The sequence below is a fragment of the Bidens hawaiensis genome, unplaced genomic scaffold, assembly GCF_021521415.1.
Source record: "Bidens hawaiensis isolate Kalapana, Puna unplaced genomic scaffold, B.hawaiensis_p1.1 tig00011635_1, whole genome shotgun sequence".
NCBI lineage: Eukaryota > Viridiplantae > Streptophyta > Magnoliopsida > Asterales > Asteraceae > Bidens > Bidens hawaiensis.
The window spans coordinates 244,671-270,397 of NW_027491913.1; the positions used below are offsets into that span (position 1 = coordinate 244,671).

Below are 25,727 nucleotides of genomic sequence, written 5' to 3' on the forward strand. Positions count from 1 at the left end.
CCAGCTAGATTCTTTTATCTTGTTATCAAAGGAGTTTATAAGTTGCTTTGGAATAGAAGCATGAACTTTATTTCCCTTAAAGAAACAAAAAATAACACATATTATCATTTATTTGGTACAGAACGTAAAGTAATTATTATAGTTATAATCAAGTCTTATGTAACGTCCCCGTCTCGGTAATAAATAAATAAATGTTGCGAGTTAATTTTAATTATTGCGTCGTGTGAAGTCGTTAAATTAATTAGATTATATATATATATATATATATATATCTCGAATATGGATAATATTAATAGAAGGATAATGGACTTGAAAATGATTTGGGCCTAAAAGCCTTTGGGCTTTGCCTATTTAAACCCCTAAAACCCTATCATTCCATCATCATTCTCCAATCATTGTGCACACATACCCATACACACAACACAAATCTCCTAAATACGAACATTCCAAATCCAACTCCATTTAACCAAGATCTAACCATTCAAGGTATGTATAGAATTAATACTCGTCTATCTTTCTCATCTCGTTTCTATTTTAAGGATTATAACAAATATAGAACCAGAAATATGAAAGTTGCGATCGGGTCGAACCGACATAAACAAACCCGGTACGTGTAAACAAATGAATATACATGTATACATACAAATATGAATTAAGGGTTACATGTATGGCATAAACAACAACTAAGGTGAAAAGAAAACCTGAGAGCTTGAAACCGAAACCCGCAAAAGCCAAACCCGAATCTGAGCCGACGAACCAAAGTGGGTTTGAATCCGAACCTTTCAACTGAATCTTGTAACCCGAGATCGGAACCCAAGCTCCCTTAACCTAACCCGAAATAACAACGGACAAACACCAAGCTAACCGACCACCAGATCGGGAGAATAAGTCATGCGAATTTGGAGATTTCACACCCCTATGCGAAAAGAGCCGTGCAATAAACCCCTATGCGAAAAAAGCCGTGCTAAAAACCCCATGAGAATTTATTGGGATGCGAAGCATGGTTGCTGGAGTGACGACGGCGGCGGCGTGGATGACGATGGCCGGATAGAAAAAGAAGGGAAGGAGTAGGAATGGTTGTGGTGGAGATGAAGGAACCAAAACCCAAACCCGACCCGGAAACGGGGTCGCCGGAAAAGTAAAGGCGGCGGTGGTGGTTAGAAGAAGAAGAAGAAAGTAAGAGATAAGGGGGGTAGGGTGGGGGTAGGGTAGGGTTGGGTTATATGGTGAATAATAATAATAATAATAATAATAAGATTTTTTATAATAAGGAAAGTGTAGGCTAGATACGAAGACTTGAGCGAAACCCGAACCCGAGACCCAACTTGGTAGAAAGTTTGAGCACTTGAATTGGCGCGAACCCGAATGGTTAAGAATACTTAAGTAATATGAGCTTGTTAATACGAATAATTAACTTATAAGAGATATGAATGAGAACTTAACCAAGCATGAATCAAACATAAACTCCACGCGAAACCGAACACGCTTAAAGAAACATTAACTCTTAGACGCGTTGAGGACGTAAACTAATAATAGAGAAATAAGTATAATAATATATTCATATATATATGATAATAGTAAAGATCTTTAAGAATGCAAAGTAATGAAGTCGGTTCGTTAATAAAATAAGGATAAGTAAATTAAATTAATATGATCGGTTCATGAAGGTTTCATGCCGGTTCAGTTAACTAAAGAATTAAACCCGTTAACTTAATAAAATAAGTAAAGAAGCAAATATGGAGGTTAACGCGTGTGTATTATTAACAGTTAGTCGGGCACAGTTGAAGTAAGGAATTACCATTAACGGTGAACGCAACAGGATCCAGGTGAGTTCTAGCCCCTTTTATGTGTTATGTTTTCGGGGCTGTGTGCATACTACGATGTGTTTAGAATTATACACTTAACTTAAATGGTAAGTGTATATTAGATATATGTTGCGAATGAAAGTGAAATGTATGAATAGATTAACTAGTATGCACGTAGTTGTTATATTAGTTATAATTGAAGAAAGTAGAAAGGAAATGTAACGAAGGTAGAATTGTATGGTTGGATGAACAGAGGGTTGCAGACCCTACTAATATCTGCGAAGAATAGAGGGTTGCGGACCCTACTAATATTTGCTAAGAATAGAGGGTTGCGGACATCCTACTAATATCTGCGAAGAATAGAGGGTTGCGGACCCTACTAATATATGCGAAGAATAAAGGGTTGTGGACCCTAATAATATCTACGAAGATTATAGGGCGAAAGGCTCTTTAAAATATAGAAAGGATGCGTATGTATTAACTAAAGAAAGTTAGATAAAGTATGGAAGATTGTACGAATGAAGGTGTGTATGTATGTATGTATGTATGTATGTGTGTATGAATGAATGTTAGAAGAACAGGTAAGTAATTAATATGTATCTTCAGATGCGTATTAGTAAGTAATTAATATGTCTCTTCAGATGCGTATTAGTAAGTATCAATACGTATCTTCGGACGCGTATTAGTAAGTAAGTGAATGTAATGTATGTTAATTAACTAGAATTCACTCAGCGTAGCTGACTTTTAGTATGCACGCAGGTGAGTAGTATGTGACGGATTGCTTGAGGGAGACACGTGGCGAATCAAGAAAGACTGGCATCGATGAAAAAGAAAGAGAGTAATATGTTATTTATATTGAATGTTTAAAACTTACGTTATTTTGATTAAAACAGTACTTGATGTTGTATTGATGATTGATGTTTATGTTCCGCGAAATGTTTTAATTAACTCTGATTTTGTGAATTATGTGAATGAGTAAATCCAACCAGCGAGAAAGTAGGGCACCCGGGTCGGGGGCCTTACATCTAACCTCTTTGTCTTGTAATATCAAATCCAGAGAAATAACGATAAGAGGTTTGTCAAGCACATGGTTTATCCACTTCCTTAACGCCCTTACCAACATAACTGATTTGTCATTAGCATCACCAAGATCATTCAACATCTTGAAGTTTTTGGTATCCATTCTATAAATAATCATGTATAAGAAATCATATGTATACTTGCTTATTTATTTTATATTTAAAGTTTACTACTTTATTGGTCTGTTTCACGCATAGTGATTTTTGTGGTTTAACAAGGAAAATATAGTTTAGGTTTACACAATCAAACATATACTAGTCTAAAAGCTACTATTAGAACTATCATTTTGTAATATGATTTTGTTTATTTAGTTTACCCTTAAAAGAGTTATTATGAGATCATATTGTTCATATGTTGGAGTTTTGGTTTTTCATGTGTGCTGGAATATGAAATTGTTAAAAAAGGATTATAGTATATTAACTTTACACATACAAATGCCAATTTCTTCATATCTTATTAACCCACGAAACTTCATCAAAAAATCAATAGTTATGAGAAAGGGGTCAACATCCCAAATTCACGTAAAAAGATTTAGGTCACAAAAGAGTGCAACTTTTATATGGAGAGTAATTATTAGTTTATATGCATCATTAAGATCATGGTTCATTTGTTTTTGTTTTTCAAAAAAAAGATTCTGGTTCGGTTTCAGATTTGCTACAAATAGAAACTGAAGAAACCAAACCGAATACAAAATAATAATAAAAAGACATCCATGAGTTCTAACCTAAAACATACAAAAATAATAATAAAAAGATAAAATATCTGCTGCAACTACGATGGTTAATTCTGCTACGAATGAACAGACAGACAGATAGCAATGATGAACTTGACCTGAAGACAACACAGTCAACATATAAAAAAACCTAAAATAAAGAAAATTAATCAATCCAAAAATAATCAATCCAAAGCAAATCAATAATAAAAAAATAATTATTATCATTTAAAAGTTACACATAATTAACTTTCAAATATCTAGGCAGTAAACTAATAATAAAAAAAACCAACTGTTTTCTAAAAACTGAGTTCAACTGGGTTCACTTGTTTTTGTTTTTCAAAAAAAATATTCTGGTTCGGTTTCAGATTTGCTACTGAAACTGAAAAAACCAAACCGAACCGAACAAAGTGATTCATGGTCACGTAGATTAACCAATATAGATTCATGAGGTTAATACCCTAATTTTAATTATAATACAACCAACAACACTAACAGTAATCGTTTATAACATCGGCAAATTTAAATATTATAATCTAGGGAAAGTACCATAAAAAACCAACCAACTTTCTTAGTTTGCTCACAAAAGTCCTTCTACTTATTTTTGCATGTTAAAGTCCTTATAGTTGGTATTTTTTAACACAAGTTACCTGTGATAACAGGTTAATAACCCACAACTCACTTTAGTATATAAAACAAATAAAAAAATAACAATGTTCAATTATGTCTACCTCTGGCATCTGCATCACCGTGAAACCACCGACCACCGTCACCGTCATACTTCCCGTCGATGCGACTACGTCAAGCATTTCGATCGAACCACCGACCACCGTCACCTCCATACTACCCGTCACCGTCAACGTCTCTTCCGATTCCAGATATCCGCCCTCCATAGCCGGTTTCCTAATAACGATCCCCTCATCTCCTTCAAGCATTTGGTCGAGCACCTCCACTGCATCATCAAAAACCAAGTTTATGAACCTGCAAACTGATCCCCAAATCAGCCGCCCTCTGCATCCCACCATCCACCCTCAACATAACTGTATCCTCCTCATGCCAAAACGGGAACCCGCAACCGCCTAAGAAACTGCTGAACAACCCGTTCAAACTCGCTCCAAAATCCTACCTAACTTATGCCCAGTATCAAAAATCGCACACTCCATTAATTCCAACGTTCCGGGAATTGAGTATTGAATTCGACATCGAAAGCTTCGGTGAATGAAGATTGGGCCAGTTGAGTGATGGTGGAGTGATGTGTGAGTGAATCAAATCGATGAATCCGTGTGTTAACCTATCGGCTAGATCTAATCTGTGACGATGTACTTCTTCCCATGCTTCGTATGATCGCTCCAACAGACATCAATTTGATAGAAACTGTGACCGCAAAAGGTTAATTGAAAGTGAAATTGTAACATAAGTGGATCTAGAAGCATGAAAACTTACGGATTTTAAGAGATATGGGGAATTTTATTTGAGAAAGAACCCCTAGTCTGTTGGGGAAGAACGTCGATAAACAATGTTTAAGGTTTGGTGGTAGTAAGGAAGGGTTTAGGGTAGGAATCACTTATGACCCGTAAGAGTTATCTGGGTCAAACCGGGTAAAATCAATGAGAGTTCATCATTTTGAAATTAAGCAATCTGGTGGTTTCCATCAAGGGAGGGGGCGACCACATCGCGACACGCAGGATTTTAAGGTCTTCGTTTATAGATAGATAGATAGATAGATAGATAGATAGATAGATATAGATATCTACTTCAATTTCTTTTCTTCATCCATGATTTTTTATATATTGTTACCTATTTATTAATTTTTTAAATTCCAAAATGTTAGTTGCAACAATATCAAATTTACTAAAATTCAAATTCAATGGTATGTGCTATATATTGTACTTGATAAACCCTTGTACTATAATGATTTTCCATCATACACACCCAGCAGGCAGCACCCATAATGAATTTGCTAGATTCAAGTTCTGAAAACAAGTATTTAGAAATAAAATTAAGTGACGAGTCTCACAATAAGGGTGCGGATGAGGTTTTCGTAGAAAAATAAATGTTTTGTAATTGAGATGGCTTGTAATGGGTTACGAATCCTGATGAAATTTTGTGAAGTGATACGGATGACAGGAACACCGGTCTCAGTCACCAGTACCAACAAATAAATTCCATCCCAAATGGACATATACTGCACTCACTCTGTTCCCTACACTTTAATTTACTAATTAAAGATTTAGTATTTGTTGTTTTTGCTTGAGCGTATACATGCAACTATGCAAGGGCTTATAATGGTACATTATAATACGTATAAATAAGTCTTTAACCTAGTTACATAAAAGTCATAGCCATGCCAATAAAGTCTCCACCAAATAGCCAGTTGATGCCTTCGATCTACTCCAAAACATCCTCGATCAATTCCTCCTCTTGCTACTAGCTAGAGGCTATACACAATTAACAAAATACATGCCAAAATAGTCAGCTAGAAGGTCGCGAGTTCTAAGTTTGATGTTTTCGTATTATCAAAACGGATTCATAAATTATGTCATTTCGTATTATCAAGATTCAATTTCTGGACATAGTTTGTATTACCACGTTATGGGGTATTAAAATCGCCGTTTTAAAAAAAAAATAATTTCATGCCAATGCCATAGAAGCACAACTTGTAACTCGGCCAATCGTCAGCACGTTATCCATTTATCGGTGTTGTAGTATAACCATATTAAACAAATTCAAAAAAGACAAGTACGATGTATTAAAACAAGAAAAATAAAAACAAATGTCCTTAATGTTTATCATCTAATCCAAAGAGTTTGGATATTTTCTCAATATCTAGATGTCGAAAATCAACATTCGACATGGACCGGCGATTGATCCCATTTCTGTTATCTTCTGCATGGTTAACCGATTGTGTGATAGATGCGAGTAAAAGAGGGAAATTCTTTATATTCTTTAAAGCATTCGGGTGAGCTTCGGTTATTGCAGACCGGTTGTTTGGAGGATTTGAATCAAAGGCGAGAGTAAACGGTGGTGAGGGTATCTTTTTCCTTTCACCCGTTTCTTGGCTTATCGAGTTCTTGTCAACATGCTTCTCGTGCTACATTTATTAGGAAAAAAAAAAGCATATTGATAACATAAGTAGCAAGTATTGTTATCGGTATAAGCCTAAGTAATCACATGTAATTACTTACCTCTCTAGATGATCCAGAATTATCAGTTGTGAGTTCACTAAAAGACACATTTCTTGTATGACCTTTCTGGGATTTCCCCCTTTTTTGCTTAGGTTTCAAGGTTCTGTTCCTATGACAAAATTACTAGTCAGTTATACAACAAACCAGGTAACTGTTTAATAATAATAATGAGTAATAATAATGATGAGATGACTAGTGAGTTGTGCACACAGAAAAGGCAAGTCAAAACAAACATGGTTAGCTGTCTTGGGCTGCTAAAGGGGTCGTTTAGCTGGTTAACTGGTTAAACCTGACACGAATCTAAATATCTTGTCACATACATTAGCCCGAAATACAACACATACACATGTATCAGCAGGTTGACAAAAATATGACCACTTTAACCCGGAAAATTATTTATTTAACTATTTTTTCATATTAATACTTTAAAATTATAACTTACATATTGTTTTTATTTTGTTGGAGCAATTATAGTTGCACTCTTCCAATTTATTTTCAAACTTTTAGGACGCATTCGTTTCACGAACTTTTTTTAAAGGAATTGGAATTGGAATTGAATGGAATGTTTGAGAATCCCTATCATGTGTTATGTTGGTTAATATGTATTGGAATTGGAATTGGTTTCGAGCTGACACGAGTTTTCGCACTGGGCGGGTTGAGTTTCGGTTTCCTTTGTTTCTTTTTGGTCGGTTTTGGAGCACTGGGCGGGTTGGGTTTTGGTTTCTTTTGTTTGTTTTTGGTCGGTTACGGATTCGTTTCAGCCTTTTGTTTCATTGTGGTCGGTTTTTTCAGTTTCATTTCTGTTCGGTTTCAGTTTTTTTGTTTCGCTTCGAACGATCTTTTCGGTTTCCATCAATTCGGTTCAGTTTTGGTTTGTGTTTCGTTTTCGTCGACTTTCTGTTTCGGTTCATTTCTCGGTTTTTTTTTCTTTTTTAGAACGAGGGTAAAGGCGGAAACGTTTTAGTTTTTTTACATTTTTCGTTTTTTATTTATATTTTGAGTTGTGATTTTTTTATTAATTTTTTGAATTTTTTTTTAGGGGTTTTTATTGTTAATAAGAAAATCCTTCATTTTCCATAACAATCCTTACAAAATAGGTGGGATTTAAAATCCCATGAAATATGGGATTTGATGGGATTTAGTTTCTATTCCCATTCTTTCATTTAATGAAAGAACATATCAATTCATGGGATTTAAAATCTCATTACTTAGAATTCCTTCTAAATCCTTGAAACGAACAGGCCCTTAGATTTTAGGATAAAGGACCTAAATAGTTTAATTTAGCACATAAAACACATTTTAAATAACTAAAAAGTTTATTTAGCACAAAAAAACACATTTTAACTAAAAAGTAATAAATGTGTTAAACAAACCAGCAAGTGAACACACATGGTTGACATAAACATGACTAGCTTAACCCGAATTTTTGTTAAAAACTTGTTTTGCATATTAATGCTTAAAACTTACAAATTTACATATTATTTTTGCTTTTTTGGAGCAATTATACTTAAACTATTCCAACTTATTTTAACCTTTAGAATTTTCGCATAAAAGTACCCAAATAGTTTTACTCTAGTACATAAAACACATTTAAAAAAATAATAAAATAAAATAAAGGTAAATAAATGTGTTAAACAAAACGAACTCAGAGGGTTGACACGAACACTACTCAATTAGCTAAACGTGTCTGTGGCCAGGTTCAACCCAAACCCGTGAATTTCGTGTTAGATTTGTGCCGTGTAAAAAATTCACACCCTGCTTGTTGCATTGATGACATGGCACAACTAATACCACCTATGTTTCCAAAATTGAAAACCAATCAATTTTGTTCTATTTACAGAATGAGTGAGTTCATGACATACTTGTTTCTATCATGGAATTGCATGGGCTCATCCTCCTCTTTATTCATTACAGGCAAACCCGAGAGCTCACACGCTACCGGACTTGAACTGAAGAACTGTCAACAAGAACATGCAGATAAGCGGGATTCACACACGTAACAATCCATAAAACAACTAACCAAATATTTAACTAACACTGTTTTGTAGTGCAGAACCACAAGTCCCACGCGATAACGGGTCGAGAGCTAACAATGTGGTTAAAAGACCAATAGAAGAAACCGGAAAATTTGCAAATGCTTCATGAAAACTCGGAAGATAATTTTGTGGCGGTCTGAAAGTTGTCGGCGGCTTAATTGTTTTCCAATAGTCCTCATTTGGAGATCCACAAAGCTTAAATATCTTGTGAAGTTGTTCAACCTGCAAACAATGTTAGTTACAACTTACATGCCAATTCGGTTAACCCTTTCAAAATGTTGGTAACCAACTAACCTCGGTTCGTCCGGGCATGACTGGTCTGCCAACAAACATTTCAGCCAAGAGGCATCCGGTGCTCCAAAGATCAATACCGACTCCATAGTCTGTAGTGCCCAAAAGCAACTCGGGGGCTCGATACCAAAGGGTCACAACACGGCTTGTTAGGGGTCGTTTTTGTTTAGGGTTGTAATAGTTTGCCAGCCCGAAATCGGCTATTTTTAGCATCCCGTTTTGGTCTATTAATAAGTTGGATCCTTTTATGTCGCGATGTAGAATTCCTCTCTCGTGACAGTGTTCTAGACCTGACAGTAGCTGCTGCATATAACACTTTACCTGTTTTTTACAACACATAATAATCAGGCGTTTTTGTTACTGAAAAAAAAGGGTGAATATTGTTGTTTACCGGTGGCAATTTGACCCGTTTAACCAAAAATTGGTTGGTTTGGATTGCATTTATTCCTCAATGGGCCAAATGGGTAACTGTGTCAAATGGGTGAAGCTGGTGTGCATGAAATTGAAAAAACCGACCCCTAACCGAAAACGTAAATGACCAAAGCCAAACAAAAACCGAAGGTTTGATTTTATTTTTTTGACTTTTGACCCCTTTGACTCGTTTCCCATTTAGCTACTTTTAGTTTTACGGTTTACACATTTTAAAAACGAAATCTTGTACAAATCGACTATTGATAAATAAACAAATCGAAATTGCAACCCGTGAAGAAAATAATAGTTAGGGGTGGACCTGTGGTTCAGTGAGTCTTCCTTCGGGTCTAGAAATCACCCTAGTCAAATCAGACTGCATGTACTCAAAGACCAGATAAAGACTATATTGCATTCTAGATGTTGCAAGACCTTCAAGCTTGATAATATTTGGATGGTCTAGTTTCTGTAGAATAATAATCTCTCTTGCCATAAACTTCACACTCTCGGCCACTGACGTGTCAAACCGAACTTTCTTTAACGCCACTATCTTGCCCGTGTCTCTATCCCGAGCCTTATAGACATTGCTATAGGTTCCATGGCCTATCTATAGTGCATAAACAAAATAAAAGAACAAAAAGTATAAATTCATCACTAATTATATGATACCACTACAATCAAGAACCAAGATATTTAAACAAATAACAAATACAATCATTGATGAATTATTAGATTATTACTAACCTTAGCAAGCTTATCGTACGAATCAGCCGTTTTAGAAACCAAACGCGCCAAAACTTCACTTGGAATATTATCAACAAGCCATTTAGGCCATCCGTTAACCAACTCATATTCCGAACCGATCTTTTTACCAACTTTCTGAATTACCACACCAGATCCATCACTACCGGCCTTCTTATCACTAGCATCATCAACACCACTCACCTGATCACCTTTCTTCACACTGTTCTCCTTCCCAGGAACCTCATCATAAACTTTCTGTGCAACATTAAGTTTTCCACTGTTTCCACTTGTAACATACCCATTATCAACCTTTAACTTATGGACACTAGTGCTACGAGAGTGCTGGCGGCTATAAGCTGGTGACGGCTTTCCCTGAACACAACCCATACGTGGGGTTTTCGGTTATTCTTGATCTAGTTTGTATAATTGGAAGATGGATAGGCCGGCTGAGGAGGAAAAAGACGAGAAATGGAATCGGGATTGGAATTAAGGCTGTGATTACGAGGGGAGGGTATGAATGATAGGGAACAAATTATATTTTGGATTTGGCGGGCATGGAAAGTTGTCATCTTCCCAAAAACCATTTCAGGAATTGAGATACTCACCAGTCACCACCTCAATTCTTTATATATAAAAATGCATGCCATTGCAAAGGACAAGCATGCTTTTAAATTCTAAACTTTTTTATTATTATGATATTTTGAATAAAATATTCATTTACATAATTTCTTATTTTTATACATTTTGGTTGTTTATTTAAACTAGCAGATGCCCCGGCGTGTAGCGCCATAGGTGTGTTTTGTTAGCCCCATCCGGATCGTTTGGTTTCTGATCATATACATAATTCTTGGACACCATGTTGATGTTCACCATAAACAAAATAACAATAACAAATATGTGAATGTGAACTCTAATGGAATTGAAAACTGTCAAAGTGATTACAACGTTTACAATCTAAGTCTAATATTCTTAAATTGATGTTGAAGGGTTGCAAGGAAGGGATGTGACGTTTCAAATTGAAACCTTATCCTAAAAACGGTTATTGATAACTTCTCATAACCGTCATCCCTATAAACATGGAGATAAGTATCATCCATAATATGTTTGGCCCATGGCCCAAACACTCTTTGCAATCCTTAACAAATGCCCTATAAACATGGAGATAAGTATCATCCATAATATGTTTGGCCCATGGCTCAAATACCCCTTTTAATCCATAATAAATGGACCAGGCCCAAACGGGCATACAACTTAATCAATCCAAAACAACGAAAGACTATTAAACGAACTAGGCACCGGCCCAACTAATGAATTACGGGTCACATTCTCCCCCCTAATTCATTAGTCCTTCAATCATTAATTTCATGTGCTTTCACCATCCAGGTCTTCATCTTCTTCCTCTGGGTATTCTGCCTCTGGATACTTTGCCTCCGGGTATTCTTTCTCCGAGAATTTCGCCTCCGGGTATGCCTCCTCCGGGAATTCTTCCTCCAGGTATTCTTCCTCCGGGAATTATTCCTTGACCTTGTCAACTTGAACAGCCCCAACATTCTTCCATCTGGGCTCTTTTCGACTTGGGCCTTCATCTTTCGGTGTATAATCCATGGGTTCAACTTTAATCCCGTTATGCCTTGTCTTATAACTTTCTTTCACCAGTCTTTCGTATTCCTTATTATCCAAATCTGCCATGCTTTCTTCTACCACTTTCTTACCTTTATTTCCATGGCCATGATATTCATACAAGTATTCCTCCTCTGCTTCTTTCTCGGTTTTCTTGCCATATAAATCCATACCTTTATGATATCGATCAAGCATGCCCCTTGACGAACAAGCATCTCCCATTACATGGGTTTCAATTCCTTGACTCTCCAATTGTTTCATGCTCAGGACATTCTTATCTTGACTCGGAATATAACTAACACATGTAACCTTCCTTGATTTACCCTAAACTGGAACTTTTATAGTACCCCCCACCATGAACAAAAACAAATCTCTTTGTTTCCTCAGCAACCGTAACACCGAAACTTCTTTTAAAATTTCCAAAAGTTTTCTTATTCCTAGTGGTGTGATATAATATGCCAAACATTGTTCCACTCACCACCATTGGCTCCTATCACGGTGTAACCAAAACTTTTGGGTTTTGGGATAGAATCAATATACTTACTTGGGCAAAAGATTGCAATATGACCCACTTCTTGACAATGAAAACACTTCGCTTCATAATTTCTGGGCCTTCCAACTGATCTTAAACCCTTCACCAGTGTCCATGATCTGGCCTTTTCACTTTACATCGGACGTATACAGGTCCGGCCTTCCTCGGTCTTCCTGCTGGTTTTTTTCACTACCACTTGCTTTTACTTTCTCGAACCGATCAGACCTACATTCCTTCTCTAACGTATCATTTAATGGCACTTTCTCTTCACATTTCAACGGCCAATCTTCAGCGGCATCAACCTTCGCCTTGCTCTTTCTCGCGACAACCATCTCTCAGGAACATTCATTCATCAAACTCTTGCAACCACTCTCAAACCCTCCTGGTTTGTTAAATCTAGGCCCTCTTCCTTCCGAGTCAAACCCTCCCAGTTCATACACACTACTCGGGCTCACTCTCATCGGTTCCGGCCCTCTCGGCCTGTGGAAACATGAACCTTTCGATTATGTTGCATTTTTTGTACAATATTCTTCAACCGTTATATACGTATTATCATCCCGATCATAGAACCACATGGCTCTGATACCACTGTTAGCCCCATCCGAATCGTTTGGTTTCTGATCATATACATAATTCTTGGACACCGTGTTGATAATCACCATAAATAAAATAACAATAACACAAATATGTGAATGTGAACTCTAATGGAATTGAAAATTGTCAAAGTGATTACATAGTTAACAATCTTAGTCTAACATCCTTATATAGATGTTGAAGGGTTGCAAGAAAGAGATGCATAATTTCAAATTGAAACCTTATCCTAAAAACGGTTATTGATAACTTCTCATAACCATCATCCCTATAAACATGGAGATAAGTATCATCCATAATATTTTTGGACCATGACCCAAACACCCCTTGTAATCCATAACAAATGGACCAGGCCTAAACGAGCTTTACAACTTAATTAATCCAAAACAAATGTTCACAATTACTAAATAAATGAAAGACTATTAAACGAACTAGACATCAGCCCAACTAATGAATTACGGGTCACATTCTCCCCCAAATTCATTAGTCCTTTAATCTTTAAATCTTCATGTGCTTTCACCATCCAGGTCTTCAATTTCGTCCTCCGAATATTTTGCCTCTGGATACTTTGCCTCCGGGTATTCTTCCTCCGGGAATTTCGCCTTTAGGTATGCCTCCTCCAGGAATTACAACGTTTACAATCTGATTCTAGCATCCTTATATAGATGTTGAAGGGTTGCAAGGAAGGGATGCACCATTTCAAATTGAATCCTTATCCTAAAAGCAGTTATTGATAACTGCTCATAATCGTCATCCCTATAAACATGGAGATAAGTATCATCCATAGTATGTTTGGCCCATGGCCCAAACACCCCCTGCAATCCGTAACAAATGGACCTGGCTCAAACGGGCTTACAACTTAATCAACCCAAAACAAATTAAACTAGCAAATGCCCCGGCGTGTAGCGTTGTAGGTGTGTTTAACGTGTGTTTTTTTTTTTCTATTATGGGTTTCGGATGTAGATGCGTAAGTACATGATGGTACAGTTTACAAAGGAAACAAATTAAAATAAAAGAAACGCCGAAAAGAACTTCAAAAATACCTCAAGAAAAAAAAGTAGATTTGTTAAAGTTTATGGACTATATGGTAACTTTATTAAAGTTCAGGAATAACAGTGTAAATTAGATTGAAGTTTGAGATGTTATTTGAGCAACTCTTATCTTTTAAAAATATAAGGACAAACATATTGAGTAGATCCCACTAATAGCAAAAGTTATTGGTAGGGTCTAGGAAATGTGTGATTTACGAAAACTTTACCTCTATCCATGGGATAAAGAGACGACTTTAAGAGAGAGACTCCAAAGCAAACAACATACAAGCATACATGATGCATGTACCAATAACAAAACAACTTGTAAAAAAGTGATTGAAAATACAAATCTATATTAAATCATAGAACGCAAATAGACATAAAACATGAAAACAATCACATGCAAAGTCTACCTAAGATGTAGGAAAATCTAAGCCCCTAAGATAAAAAGCTAAGACACAAAAGTGTTGTACCCTAAAATTAAAGTCCATAACCTTAATCCTACATCTCTACGAACTCCTATCATGGACCTTGTCGTATGAGAGATGCAATTAGCAAATTCTTCATAACTCATTCCTCTCAACTCAATCTGGGTCCGCATCTACTCCTACTCCCCTGTATATTGAGAGTTTCCACTGCTCTAACCTGCGTCGTTACCTGTCTCTTCTTCACATGTCCAAACCATCTCAATTTACTTTTCTATCTTTTTTGGGTGGAAACCCTTAAAACCATCTACCCCCAAGGTTTGAATCCGCATCCCACTAGCTGTAGTTGGGAAAGTTCACAATTTAGTTTAAAACCGCCCAAACTGGTTATCAGTTGGTTTCACAATCGGTTTTTTTTAGTTTTCAGTTGGTTTTGAAAATTTCAAAACATAACTGTGTGATTTATGATTTATGCCTAAAACTAGCCGTATAAAACCGAACCAGACCATCAGATTAGCCTATATAAATTAATTTTCATATATAACATGCACACACATATATTTTGGACTAAGTGATTTCAATCTTCCATATAACTGTATATAGGCTGATGACAATATTTTTATATGATTTGTGTGAGTGTGTGACTTTAACATCATGCATATATATCAAGCCCTCAACCATAGGTGTATCAATTGACTTGAACCCCTTCTTTTTATCAATCATAGCAGACTCTGTAAATTGTTTTGTTCAGCCTATCTTATAGATCTATGTTTGGTTCTATGGAAGTTGTCTCATCAAAGAATGCATTGAAGAGGACAATAACACATTTTTTATGTTATATTTTCTGCATTTTATAGTAAGGTTTGAAAATGCCTAAACCGTGAAAACAACAGAACCAAACCGTTAGTAATAGTTCAGTTTAGTTCAGTTTTACATTTCAACAATTCGGTTTTGACTTTCAATCATTAGAAACCGTTGGCTAGTAACGGTTTGGCTCACTATTTCACTTAAAAACTGTCAAAACATAACCATGAACACCCCTAGTTGCAGCCCAATAGCCTTACCACCGCATCAAACACATTTTTGATTGAACATATCTTTGCTAGAGCATATATATCAAATCCCTAGCTAGGAAAAAAGATAATGTTAGTGGATACCATGTGGCATTCACTAGTTGGTCAGCTGCCTCTTCAACAAATCCCAAACAAGAACTATAGTGTTTGGCATGGTATGTCTTCTCCTTTTATATAAAGTACAATGATTGGCCATGAGGTTTTAGAATGAACTAATAATATAGATTCATTTATAAATCAAGTGAGCAATTTCAATTGTTTCACACCTATGTGTTAGTAGTCAAGTGAGCGATTTCAATTATTTCAATTGAAATTTCTTAGAGACAAATAGTTTTAGACCATCTTGCTTCAGAGCCATAGTTGTTTGGCTTGACTTGGATATTGATTGTTTCCCACCAGAACAGTATGTTTTATACCTTTAAAAGATTGGACAACATAGTTCACAGCTTAATTGGCACGATATTCTATTACTTCTCTCACATCTTCCATCTCAGCTATCCCATAAAGAGTGGTGATTGAATCGTTCATCTTATCAAGAGAAAATGGATTACAGCCCTTAAAGTTCTTATAGCTAGACCACGAGTAAAATCAAGTGCTTTCTCCTCTTCTTCGGAGTCACTTTGAGGTACCACCATTAGTATCTTTCTTTGCATCCTTCATAGCCTTGGAGAGGATTGCACCCATTGTCAAGTGTGGCACCTACGCAACCTCATTAACAATTGCATTTATTACAACGGGTTCTAGGTCGAGCTCTTTCTTTTGATTCTTGGTAAACAAGGTATTGTTGCTTTCATTTATTGTGCTGTCATGCACTTCTGCGATAGGCCTTCGGTTGACATGTGGCCTGCCACGACGTCTAATGTGACCATCTTCATGTTTTACACCAGCCATTGTTACAACCCTAAAAGAAAACACCAATGTTATCACGTTAGAAAATACTCAGAACATGACCAATAAAGTAAGTGGCTAATGAAAGTGACTAGTTGTGACATCAGTTAATTCTCGAACCCGAAAACTCAACCCGTTAAAAATTTTTGGGGTTTTTTATTTTGATTATTTATGATCATTTATGACGAGAATTTGTAATTTATGTTGATATAATGTTACGGACTCGATATGAACTTCATTTCATGTGTTTTTATACTATAATTCATTCAATCAAAGTCCAAGGGTCAAAAGTCCCAAAAACTAAACTTTTGGTGAAAACTAGTCCGTCGTGCTATGCGATAGCCTAAGCCATTGGGCGTTGCGATACGTGACGTGATCTAGGGTTCCTAATTTCTTGTATGTTCGCGCTACGCCACCAGACTTCCCCAAGCTCATCGCGGTACGCAACGCAACACCAAATTCGCGAATGTTATTTTGAGTGTGCGTTTTGATTGTTTGGCAACCCAATTTCGTGAATCTTTTCATTTGAACGATTCTTATGTATCTAGACATCATTGCTGTGCTAAAACACTAGCTTATTTCTCAAGTTTAGCCTCCAATTCGTTTATTCCTTGATTTCATTCTAAATTTACACATAAACCTTAATTTGCAAGATGATTTATTGTTCCCAAAGTTTAATTAAACTTATATAAACGACCTTAAATATCTTCTCTAAAATCACACCATCTCAATTCACTTTCAGTTACATATTTGGTGCTCAAGATTAAGTGTTCTTCGTTACTTTGACTTCTAAAAGTCAACAATTTTGTGTTCTTTTAACTTTTCATTTATTTTCCGGGTAAGTTTGATTATGTTTTTGTTTTATCTCATCTTTGGATCAAAAGCATTCATCCAATTTTGATGGATTGAAGGATTTTCACATTCAATTGAATTAAAGTTTGTTTTACTTGTTTATGGTTTATAATATAATATTCGGACTCTCTTAAGTTCTAATTTTTCTATGAGTTTAATTTCTTATATTTTGGTCATGTCGGAACCGAATCAAATCTCATATCCACATTCGGGCCAAACACGAACCAAACATTCGCTTAAACTCGTTTAAACTAATTTTTGTTTGTTTTCTTGTACCGGCTCATTTAATCTAGACGAACTGAGCATATTAATTAATTTGGATCAAATACAATAATTAAATATTATTCTTTAACAACCAACCTTTATGTTAAACTAAAAATTATATTTTCTACACTCTATAATTAAACCCCAAATTACTAACAGAACTTTCGTTATATTTATTCCTAGTCTTGTTTTTTATATCTTCTTTTATTTTTAATAGTATTATTTAGTTATTAGAAGCGTTGTATAGCTTTTGTGTCATATCCGTCCCTTGGATAATTACGTACCAACCCTTAATTACCTTTATCGTCGGATGGTTCACATAATCCGTCCCATTATGTGGGTTATAAAAACATAAGTTATCAATTATTAAAAATATATCTTTATGGAAAAGTAACTAAACGATATACTTTAGTGAACTCAATAAATAAATAGAAAACCAAAATATCGTCATAAATATATGAACATTATCAACAAATAAACGAACTTTCCAATTCAAAGTAAAAGAACGTTGTTACAAAAAACAACAAACAATCATGAAAAGAGAATAAACATGTGAAAGTTTAAGAAATTATATTGAAATCCTTAGGGATCAAGAATGCAAATTCAAACAAGATTACATGCAATTTTAGACGAACTGAGTTTGGATAGTTGAGAAAGTTATGACGTAACGCAATTGAGATAAAATTTATACATACGGCTTTTTTTTAATTAGCTATGATCATAAACACGTCCATAGCCCCTGGTTTTAATAAGCAATAAATGCTCGTGATAACCGGTCATAGGCTGCTAGATTGAGTAATAAATTTACGCATGAATTGGAGAATAATGAGGATGGTTATGAATTAATAAAGGGTCCTTACATAGTTAAACAAAATAAAATGTGCGAGGGGTGAGAGTTAGTGCATGAAAATAACGACAGAATATTAAACTTGAGATAAACAGTCTTAAGAATTTGAGTTAAGCATAAGCACTTCAAAAAATGAATAGCTAAGAAGTCATCACAAGTTGTTTAAACCGAAAGAGAAAATGAAAAGGAAAAAGTTGAGATCTATGAGGGTCTCGGGTAACTTGAATCCATAGTTGTGGTTGACTTGGAACATTTGGCCTGGGAGGGTTTGATATTTATGAAGGCGATCAACAGGCTTGGTTAGGTTTAAATAGCTTGAATAGGTTGGGATTGAATGGGTTGCATGGATGAGGTTTGATTGAAATGGGCTTGATGGATTTGTCTTGCGGTTCTTGGGTTTGATGGGTTTGGCTTGGGTTAACTTGATTTTTTAATGGACTTGAGCTTCATTCATGTATATAAGTCTAGGGCATATATTACGAAGATGACTTGGATCACCACAATTGTAGCAAGCTCGATATGTCGAGAATGATCGGGTAAAGGGTTGAGTAAAAGGTGGAGCAATGGTTTGAGTAATAGATGGGTTGAGTTGGGTTCGTATGGGTTCACGACATGGGGTGATAATTTGGTCATAATGACTGAAATTAGATTATTGTCGGCGTGGTAAGATAGTTGGATGATGAGACTTGTAGGTACTACACAAAGGGTACGGTCCGATGTAAGGCTTATTGTTGGGTTGAGTTTGAGGGTTACAAGTTGAGGTTTGACTTGGTTAAGGCATCGTTCTTGCGTTTCTTGGTGTGGTTATGGTTGTGGTTGTTGAGGTTTGAAGTAGATTCGGCTTTGACCTCCTCAACGGGTTTGGTCTTAGCTATTTCCATGGTTTTTAGCATCGAGGTCGTGGTTCTTGGTGAGATTAGCGGCAAGTGCGATGGCATCAAGAGAGTTTGGGGATCACGACTCAAGATGGAGTCTTGAATTTGCATTGGCGGGCCGGAGGTGCATCAAGAAAAGTGACCAAATGAGAAACTAGAAAGTTTAGTTCATGTGATCGGTTATTTATAATATTGCAAAGTGAAACAGATCCATATATTTATATTATTGTAAATATCCTAGTAATTTGGTTTATACCAATTTGAATGGAATGTAGGGAAGTAGGTTCCCTGGATGGATCTGCACAGGATATCTCGATCTACACAGGTGCGGAATCCCTGCGTAGGTCGTTACGAGCGTAGAACACGAATCAAACAAACACACGATACGAATAAACGAACACACGTTATATAATAACCGAAACACGTGATGTAATATCACTGATTACAGAGAACTCTTGAATACACGTCTGACGACTTACAATTCACGAACTGAACGAACTAGATTAACCTTTTAACCTAAGCCGTAACCTAGGTATATATACACGACAACTTCGCCTGATATGTTCAGGCGAAGTTGTTGCTAACTTCGCTTGACTAACAAGTTCGCCTGATAAGCGAACTTGTCAGTAACTTCGCTTAAACATAAACAAAACACAATTAACATTACAGACTCGATTACAGACACTAGACTATGAAATACTGACACTATGCACCAACATGGAATCTACTTGTTGCATTTAAATTTAATATTGTAATTATGATAACCACATGCGAATTGCTTTTGCCTCATATATATATATATATATATATATATATATATATATATATATATATATATATATATATATATATAGGCTAAGTATAAAATGAAAACCCATTTGAGTTGTGAAAACTCTAGAAACCCATTCTCAACCATATGTTTTTAATTAATGTTTAAATCTTGTGGTTCACAATTAAAGTGAATAAAAAATGTAAATATAAATATAACTTTTTCTCTCTCCTAAAAACATATATAAAAATTAGTAAAAAAATGTTAAAAAATAGCAAAACATTTTTTTTTATGTTTCGATGTTTTGTATTAAATGTTACAACATATATTACATGAAACAAAAAAAAACGATATTACATAGGGTTTTCGCGGGTTTTCACAACTCAAGTGGGTTTTCATTTTAACCTTACCCTACATATATATATAGAGAGAGAGGGGGGGGGGAAAGTTAACATACAAATAGAATTTTGGTACTAATTATGCGAATCAAAGAAATCCCAAAGAATTCACGGTGGCATTATTGTAAATATCAAGAAAACACCATCTCTCACATAAATCACTTTTTCATTCATTTCAATCACATCCAGCTTCTCCATAATCGATCTAAACCTCCAATTTCATTCAAGAAACTCACTTTTAGACAATTAAATCCACCAGTTTTCTAGACATATGCTATTAACAAATCAGCAAGTTGTTGTTTAATAGAGTAATTACTGAAAACACATGTTATTATCTGAAACCTTTGAAACACTCTGTTAGTTCAAAATTAAAGATTCTGAAGTTTTTTGGATTTTTAAATAATGTTCAGGTGTAGAGTAAGATAGGATAATTACTATGCTAGAGTAATTATATATATATATAACTAGAGTAATTATGAAATCAAAAAAATTACCATTAACTAATCTAGAATTGATGAACGAACCACTAATAGAAACTTCTGTTTCACAAATTACTCTACTTATAAATTGTTTATTACTTTACATGTAATATAAAATTACATTGCTTGAGATTGAAAATTAAACTACTTGAAGTTGAAAATTACTCTACTTTTAATATAAAATTACTCTACTTGAAATTGAAAATTGTTTTGTTTGCAAAAAAATCACGCTATTTGAAATTAAAAATTACTCTATAATATAATTACTCTACTTATGACACAAATTACTTTAGTTATATGTTTAGGTTATAATATTTAGTTATATGTTTAGGTTATAAGAATAGGGTTTAAATAAAAATAAATAGTTTTGTAAGAATGGTAAGAGCCAATAGAGTATTGACACATGGTATTGCTTTGAATTTACAATAAAGGGTAGTTAGGTAATTGAACAATCCTTTAAATTATAATTAAAAAATAACAAAACCGGCTTTATTCCTACTTTTATGGGATTAGTAGACGACCTTGTAACTGTCAACCCTTCTCTCCACTCTTGTTACATGATTATGCTGTCAAAACCCTAAAGAAACATGAATTCGATGATGGATAGTGAAAAAGGTAAATATGTTATTTAATGTTTATGATTGTTGTTGATTATATGATTTATAACCAATTATGTTTCGATGGAATACAAAGTAGCTTTTGTAATTCCAATTAAAGTCTTACGTATACAGAAGTGGTGTTTTCCATTAAATATTTTGACTTTGTTCAAGGGTTATTATTTCCATTTAATTAACATCATGTCATTGTTCATTACTTTTACGTATTAAACAAAATCAAAGATTAAATGGAAACAAATGTTAGCATGATATAGCGTGTTATATTTTAATGAACTTCAGTGGCAATTGCATTTGTGGTTTGTTACTTTTTACTTGATATAATAATGTGATTTTCCATGTTATAGTTTGATATGGAATTCCATCAAAGTTAAACTACTGATGTTTATGTTAATATATTACTCTTTTGTAATCTTAATTAAGTTGTGTATGCTAAACTAGTATATGTGTTTTACAGATGGTATTGCATACCAACCAATTGGCATTGAACATATTTCTCCAATATCTGGAAAAAAATGTGGTGCATCAATTAAACCTGTTGAGGGTATGATTTTTGACAACCTAGAGTCTGCAAAATCATTCTACAAAAGATATGCTCTAGCTTGTGGTTTTTCAATAAGGAAAGCAACTCAGTGGAAGTCTCGAGGTATCATTCAGGGTAAGTATTTTGTGTGCTCAAAAGAAGGTCAAAAGACGGTTAAGGAAGTTGATACGTTAGATGAAGAACACCAAACCAAACAAAAGAGGAGGAAACCTTCACAACGTACCGGATGTGAAGCACGGATTAGGTTAGAGTTAACGGTTGAGGGTAAATATCTAGTATATAATTTTGTAGAGGCACACAACCACCTTTTGTTGCCGAGGATGATATACACTTTATTAGTGCAGCTCGAAATCTGTCGTTTACCAAGAAAACATTTTTGAGTGATTTGTCTAACATTAATATTTGACCGGTTAGAGCGTTCAATATAATGAGGACTATTTTTGATGGGTTCGACCATATGGGCGCAACAAAGGGTGATTGCAAAAACTTTAAGAGAGACCAAAATCTCTATATTAGTGAGTATGATGCAGAAATGGTGGTTCAACGACTAATGAGGAAAAAAGAGTTTCTGCCAAATTTTTCGTGTGAATATTCTACTACTCTGGATGGTGTTTTGAAGGGGTTATTTTGGGCGGATGAATACTCTAAGAGGAATTTCTACACATTTGGAGATGTTGTATCCTTTGATGCCACGTACTGACACAACAAGTAAATAATATATGCATTTTTCTTTACTTACCAATAATTCAAAGTTTAGATAGTCTCATAATATAACTACATATCATTTTTCAGATACAAAATGGTGTTTGTACCCTTTACCGGCATTAACAACCATAATTGTAACGTTACCCTTGGTGCCGCTCTGCTTGGCAACGAAACAGCGGAAACATACACCTGGTTTTTGAAGTGTTTTAAAGATGCATTTGGGTACGCACCTAAAGTTTTTGTCACTGATCAGGACCCTGCGATGAAGAGGGCGATTGAAGAAGTTTGTCCTGACACTAGGCACAGATTGTGCATGTGGCACATAATGGATAAGCTTTCAGGAAAGGTATATACATTTTTTTTAACAATAAACAAATTAGCTTTCATTGTATCTTTTTTTTATTCATAGTTTTTCATTATTATATAATGTTAACTTCAGGTTGGATCAAAGCTATGCAAAGAAACCGATTCAAAGAACGGTTGTGTGATATAGTTTGGACAGATCAGATTACCCCTGATCATTTTGAACAAGAGTGGGCCCGTATAATCCATGATTTTCATCTAACCGAACATGAATGGTTGACCGATATTTTTCAACTTAGAAGCTCATGGATTCCGGCATTCTATCGAGAGGAAGAAATGTCCGGGCTGATGCGTACGGTATGAAAGTGAGAACCATTTCTTTGGTAAGTTTTTCAACCCGCGTTGTACTCTGGTAGAGTTTCTTGCTCACTTTGATTCTGCAATTGAACATCAACGACACGAGCATAGGAGAAATGATCATGACAGTAGGTACAAAGCTCCAGCAACATGGAGTAAATTCCCCTTAGAGAAGCAGGCTGTAGATATTTACACCAGAAACATTTTCTTTGATGTCCAGCTAGAAATTGATACTGCTATTCACAAATGTCAGTGTAGGAGTTATCACCCTATTGGTGATTTTATAAAGTTTTTTATCAAGGACATGGAATTCTACCCATCATCAACATGGGAGGTATGGTTTGAAATAAATATATTTTTTGTAATGTATTTTTCCTATGCATATATAACTTGTGACATACGGTTTTGCATACATTCAGGTTATGCTTCGCAAAGAAGACTTAACCGTTTATTGTAGTTGCAAAAGGTTTGAACAATTTGGTCTGTTATGTCGACATATTTTTTATGTGCTTAGAATGGGAGAGGTAAGTGTTTTTCCTCGGCAATACATACTCAGGAGGTGGACAAAAGATGTTGTTGCTAATAGTCCGTTACATGCTCCTTCTTATAATAATGGCGATGTTGCTGGTAATAACGACGTCTACTCCGTTGTTCGGCAGATGAACAAGGCGCATGACCATGTTATAAATCAATTGGTTGGTGACATGGAGAAGTTAAGCCATTATGCTGAGTATATTAACAATTATAAAGCTAAAGTTGATGAGATACATATTATTGCCCCACCACCAAGCAACAAAGACATGTTTGCTGACATGCTTAACACCAGTCAACCAACGCATGCTAATATTCGTGTTCCTACGGATATAAGGAACAAAGGTTGTGGCGTTCACAATCGGATAAGATCACAACGCGAGAAAGCGATCAGCCAAGTTGGGACACCACGTAATCACTGCAAAATTTGTGGTGAGACTGGCCACGATTCATGTAATCATTACACTTTTCACCCTAAAGATGCTCCGTCTAAACGTCCTAAGCCTCCACAAAGTGAAGAATAGTAATCAATTTTTATTGTTTGTTTTTCCATATTTATTAGCGTAGAAATAAGATACTTAGCATGATTTTTTATCTGTTTTGATTATTATTCGTTACTTTTTACTAGTTGAATCCTCATATTTTTGAGTTTTTTTTATACATTAATGTTTTTATACATATTTGTGAGTTTTCATACAATGAATTGTTACCAATTCGTTGTATCACCATCTTCATTGAATGGTAACATAAAACATAATATAATGTCTAACTTTAATTAAAATAATAAGTTTTAACCACACAACTTTTTCAAAACAAATTTACTAACAACAATACTAACAATTTACACAAGATATATCATACTATAATTTACACTCGATTTACTCTGGCATCACAAAATTATTAAATTTTCAATGAAGATGATTTACACTTAAAAACTAATATAATGGCTAACCTTCATGTTTCAAACAAGGTATACCATACTATAATTTACACTTGATTTACTCGGCATCACAAAAGTATCCGTCTAACACATTTTATTTAATATCAACACATTGCGCCACACATTAGTTTTTTAATGAAAATAAATAATTTTGTAAGAATTGTTTTGCAGACACATGGTATAAATATGTCACTCACAAAACTAGAGAACACTAAAAAAAGATATTGTTCATTCCAAAAACCAATTTACACAAACTGTCTAAAAACAAAACATCCATTATTTCAAACACGCCAAAAGCACACCACAATATTGTTCATGACGAAAAACAAAACAAAACAAAACAAAACCAAACCTTCTTGCTAGTCGACTTCTGTCAAACGAATATTTATCCTGTCAAATGCGTCGTTATACAAGCCCACCTTTTCAAATAAAGGGAGAGCATCAAATAATAATGCACGACGAAGAACCTCATGCTTTGCCCCATTGATGTTACTTAACAAAATCTTTGCAACGTATTTTCTTCGTAACTCATTAAGCTCCATTTGTTGCTTATTACAATATCGCCCTTGTTCATCAAACTCTTTTGAAAGATTGCAACAAGCTTCCCATTCTTTAATGCTGCCACCCATGTACGTTTCCATGTGACGCATTGCAAAAACTCCACAGTCTACAAAGTTGTTTTGTGTTCGCCAAGGCATATCGACTACTACTAACTTCAACTCCTTAATCATGGCTGCCCCCGGATGTTTAACTGAATGTAGGTATGATGCAAAGGTATCTCGCTACAGCAAACACAAGTTAATGATTAACACTAGTTTTCAAAAAAAT

General features: G+C 35.1%; 1 protein-coding gene and 1 pseudogene across 2 annotated transcripts; one reads left to right on the forward strand and one right to left on the reverse strand.

Annotated features, from left to right (window-relative positions):
• Nucleotides 1-6,344: 6,344 nt before the first annotated feature.
• Nucleotides 6,345-10,983, reverse strand: LOC143538490 (putative serine/threonine-protein kinase At1g54610). Of its 2 annotated transcripts, none has more exons than XM_077032045.1 (7): nucleotides 10,262-10,983; nucleotides 9,840-10,124; nucleotides 9,113-9,430; nucleotides 8,819-9,040; nucleotides 8,645-8,739; nucleotides 6,783-6,885; nucleotides 6,345-6,688 (listed from the first exon to the last, which is right to left on the reverse strand). In XM_077032045.1, exons 1-7 carry the CDS (start codon nucleotides 10,646-10,648, stop codon nucleotides 6,377-6,379), a joined length of 1,722 nt encoding a protein of 573 aa, XP_076888160.1. In that variant the 5' UTR covers nucleotides 10,649-10,983; the 3' UTR covers nucleotides 6,345-6,376. The 2 variants fall into 2 exon arrangements, with proteins under 2 accessions (XP_076888160.1, XP_076888159.1); XM_077032044.1 differs by having other exon boundaries at nucleotides 6,783-6,891; nucleotides 10,262-10,976.
• Nucleotides 10,984-22,065: 11,082 nt separating this feature from the next.
• On the forward strand, nucleotides 22,066-24,483 carry LOC143538505 (protein FAR1-RELATED SEQUENCE 5-like; annotated as a pseudogene).
• The last annotated feature ends 1,244 nt before the right edge of the window (nucleotides 24,484-25,727 follow it).

Bases quoted from the DNA above. Each gene is read 5' to 3' on its own strand.
- LOC143538490 (XM_077032044.1), bottom strand. From the start codon at position 10,648: ATGGGTTGTGTTCAGGGAAAGCCGTCACCAGCTTATAGCCGCCAGCAC. The intron at 10,125-10,261 runs GTTAGTAATAAT...TATGCACTATAG, and splicing joins CGTACGATAAGCTTGCTAAG to ATAGGCCATGGAACCTATAG. The intron at 6,689-6,782 runs GTAAGTAATTAC...TAATAAATGTAG, and splicing joins ATTCTGGATCATCTAGAGAG to CACGAGAAGCATGTTGACAA.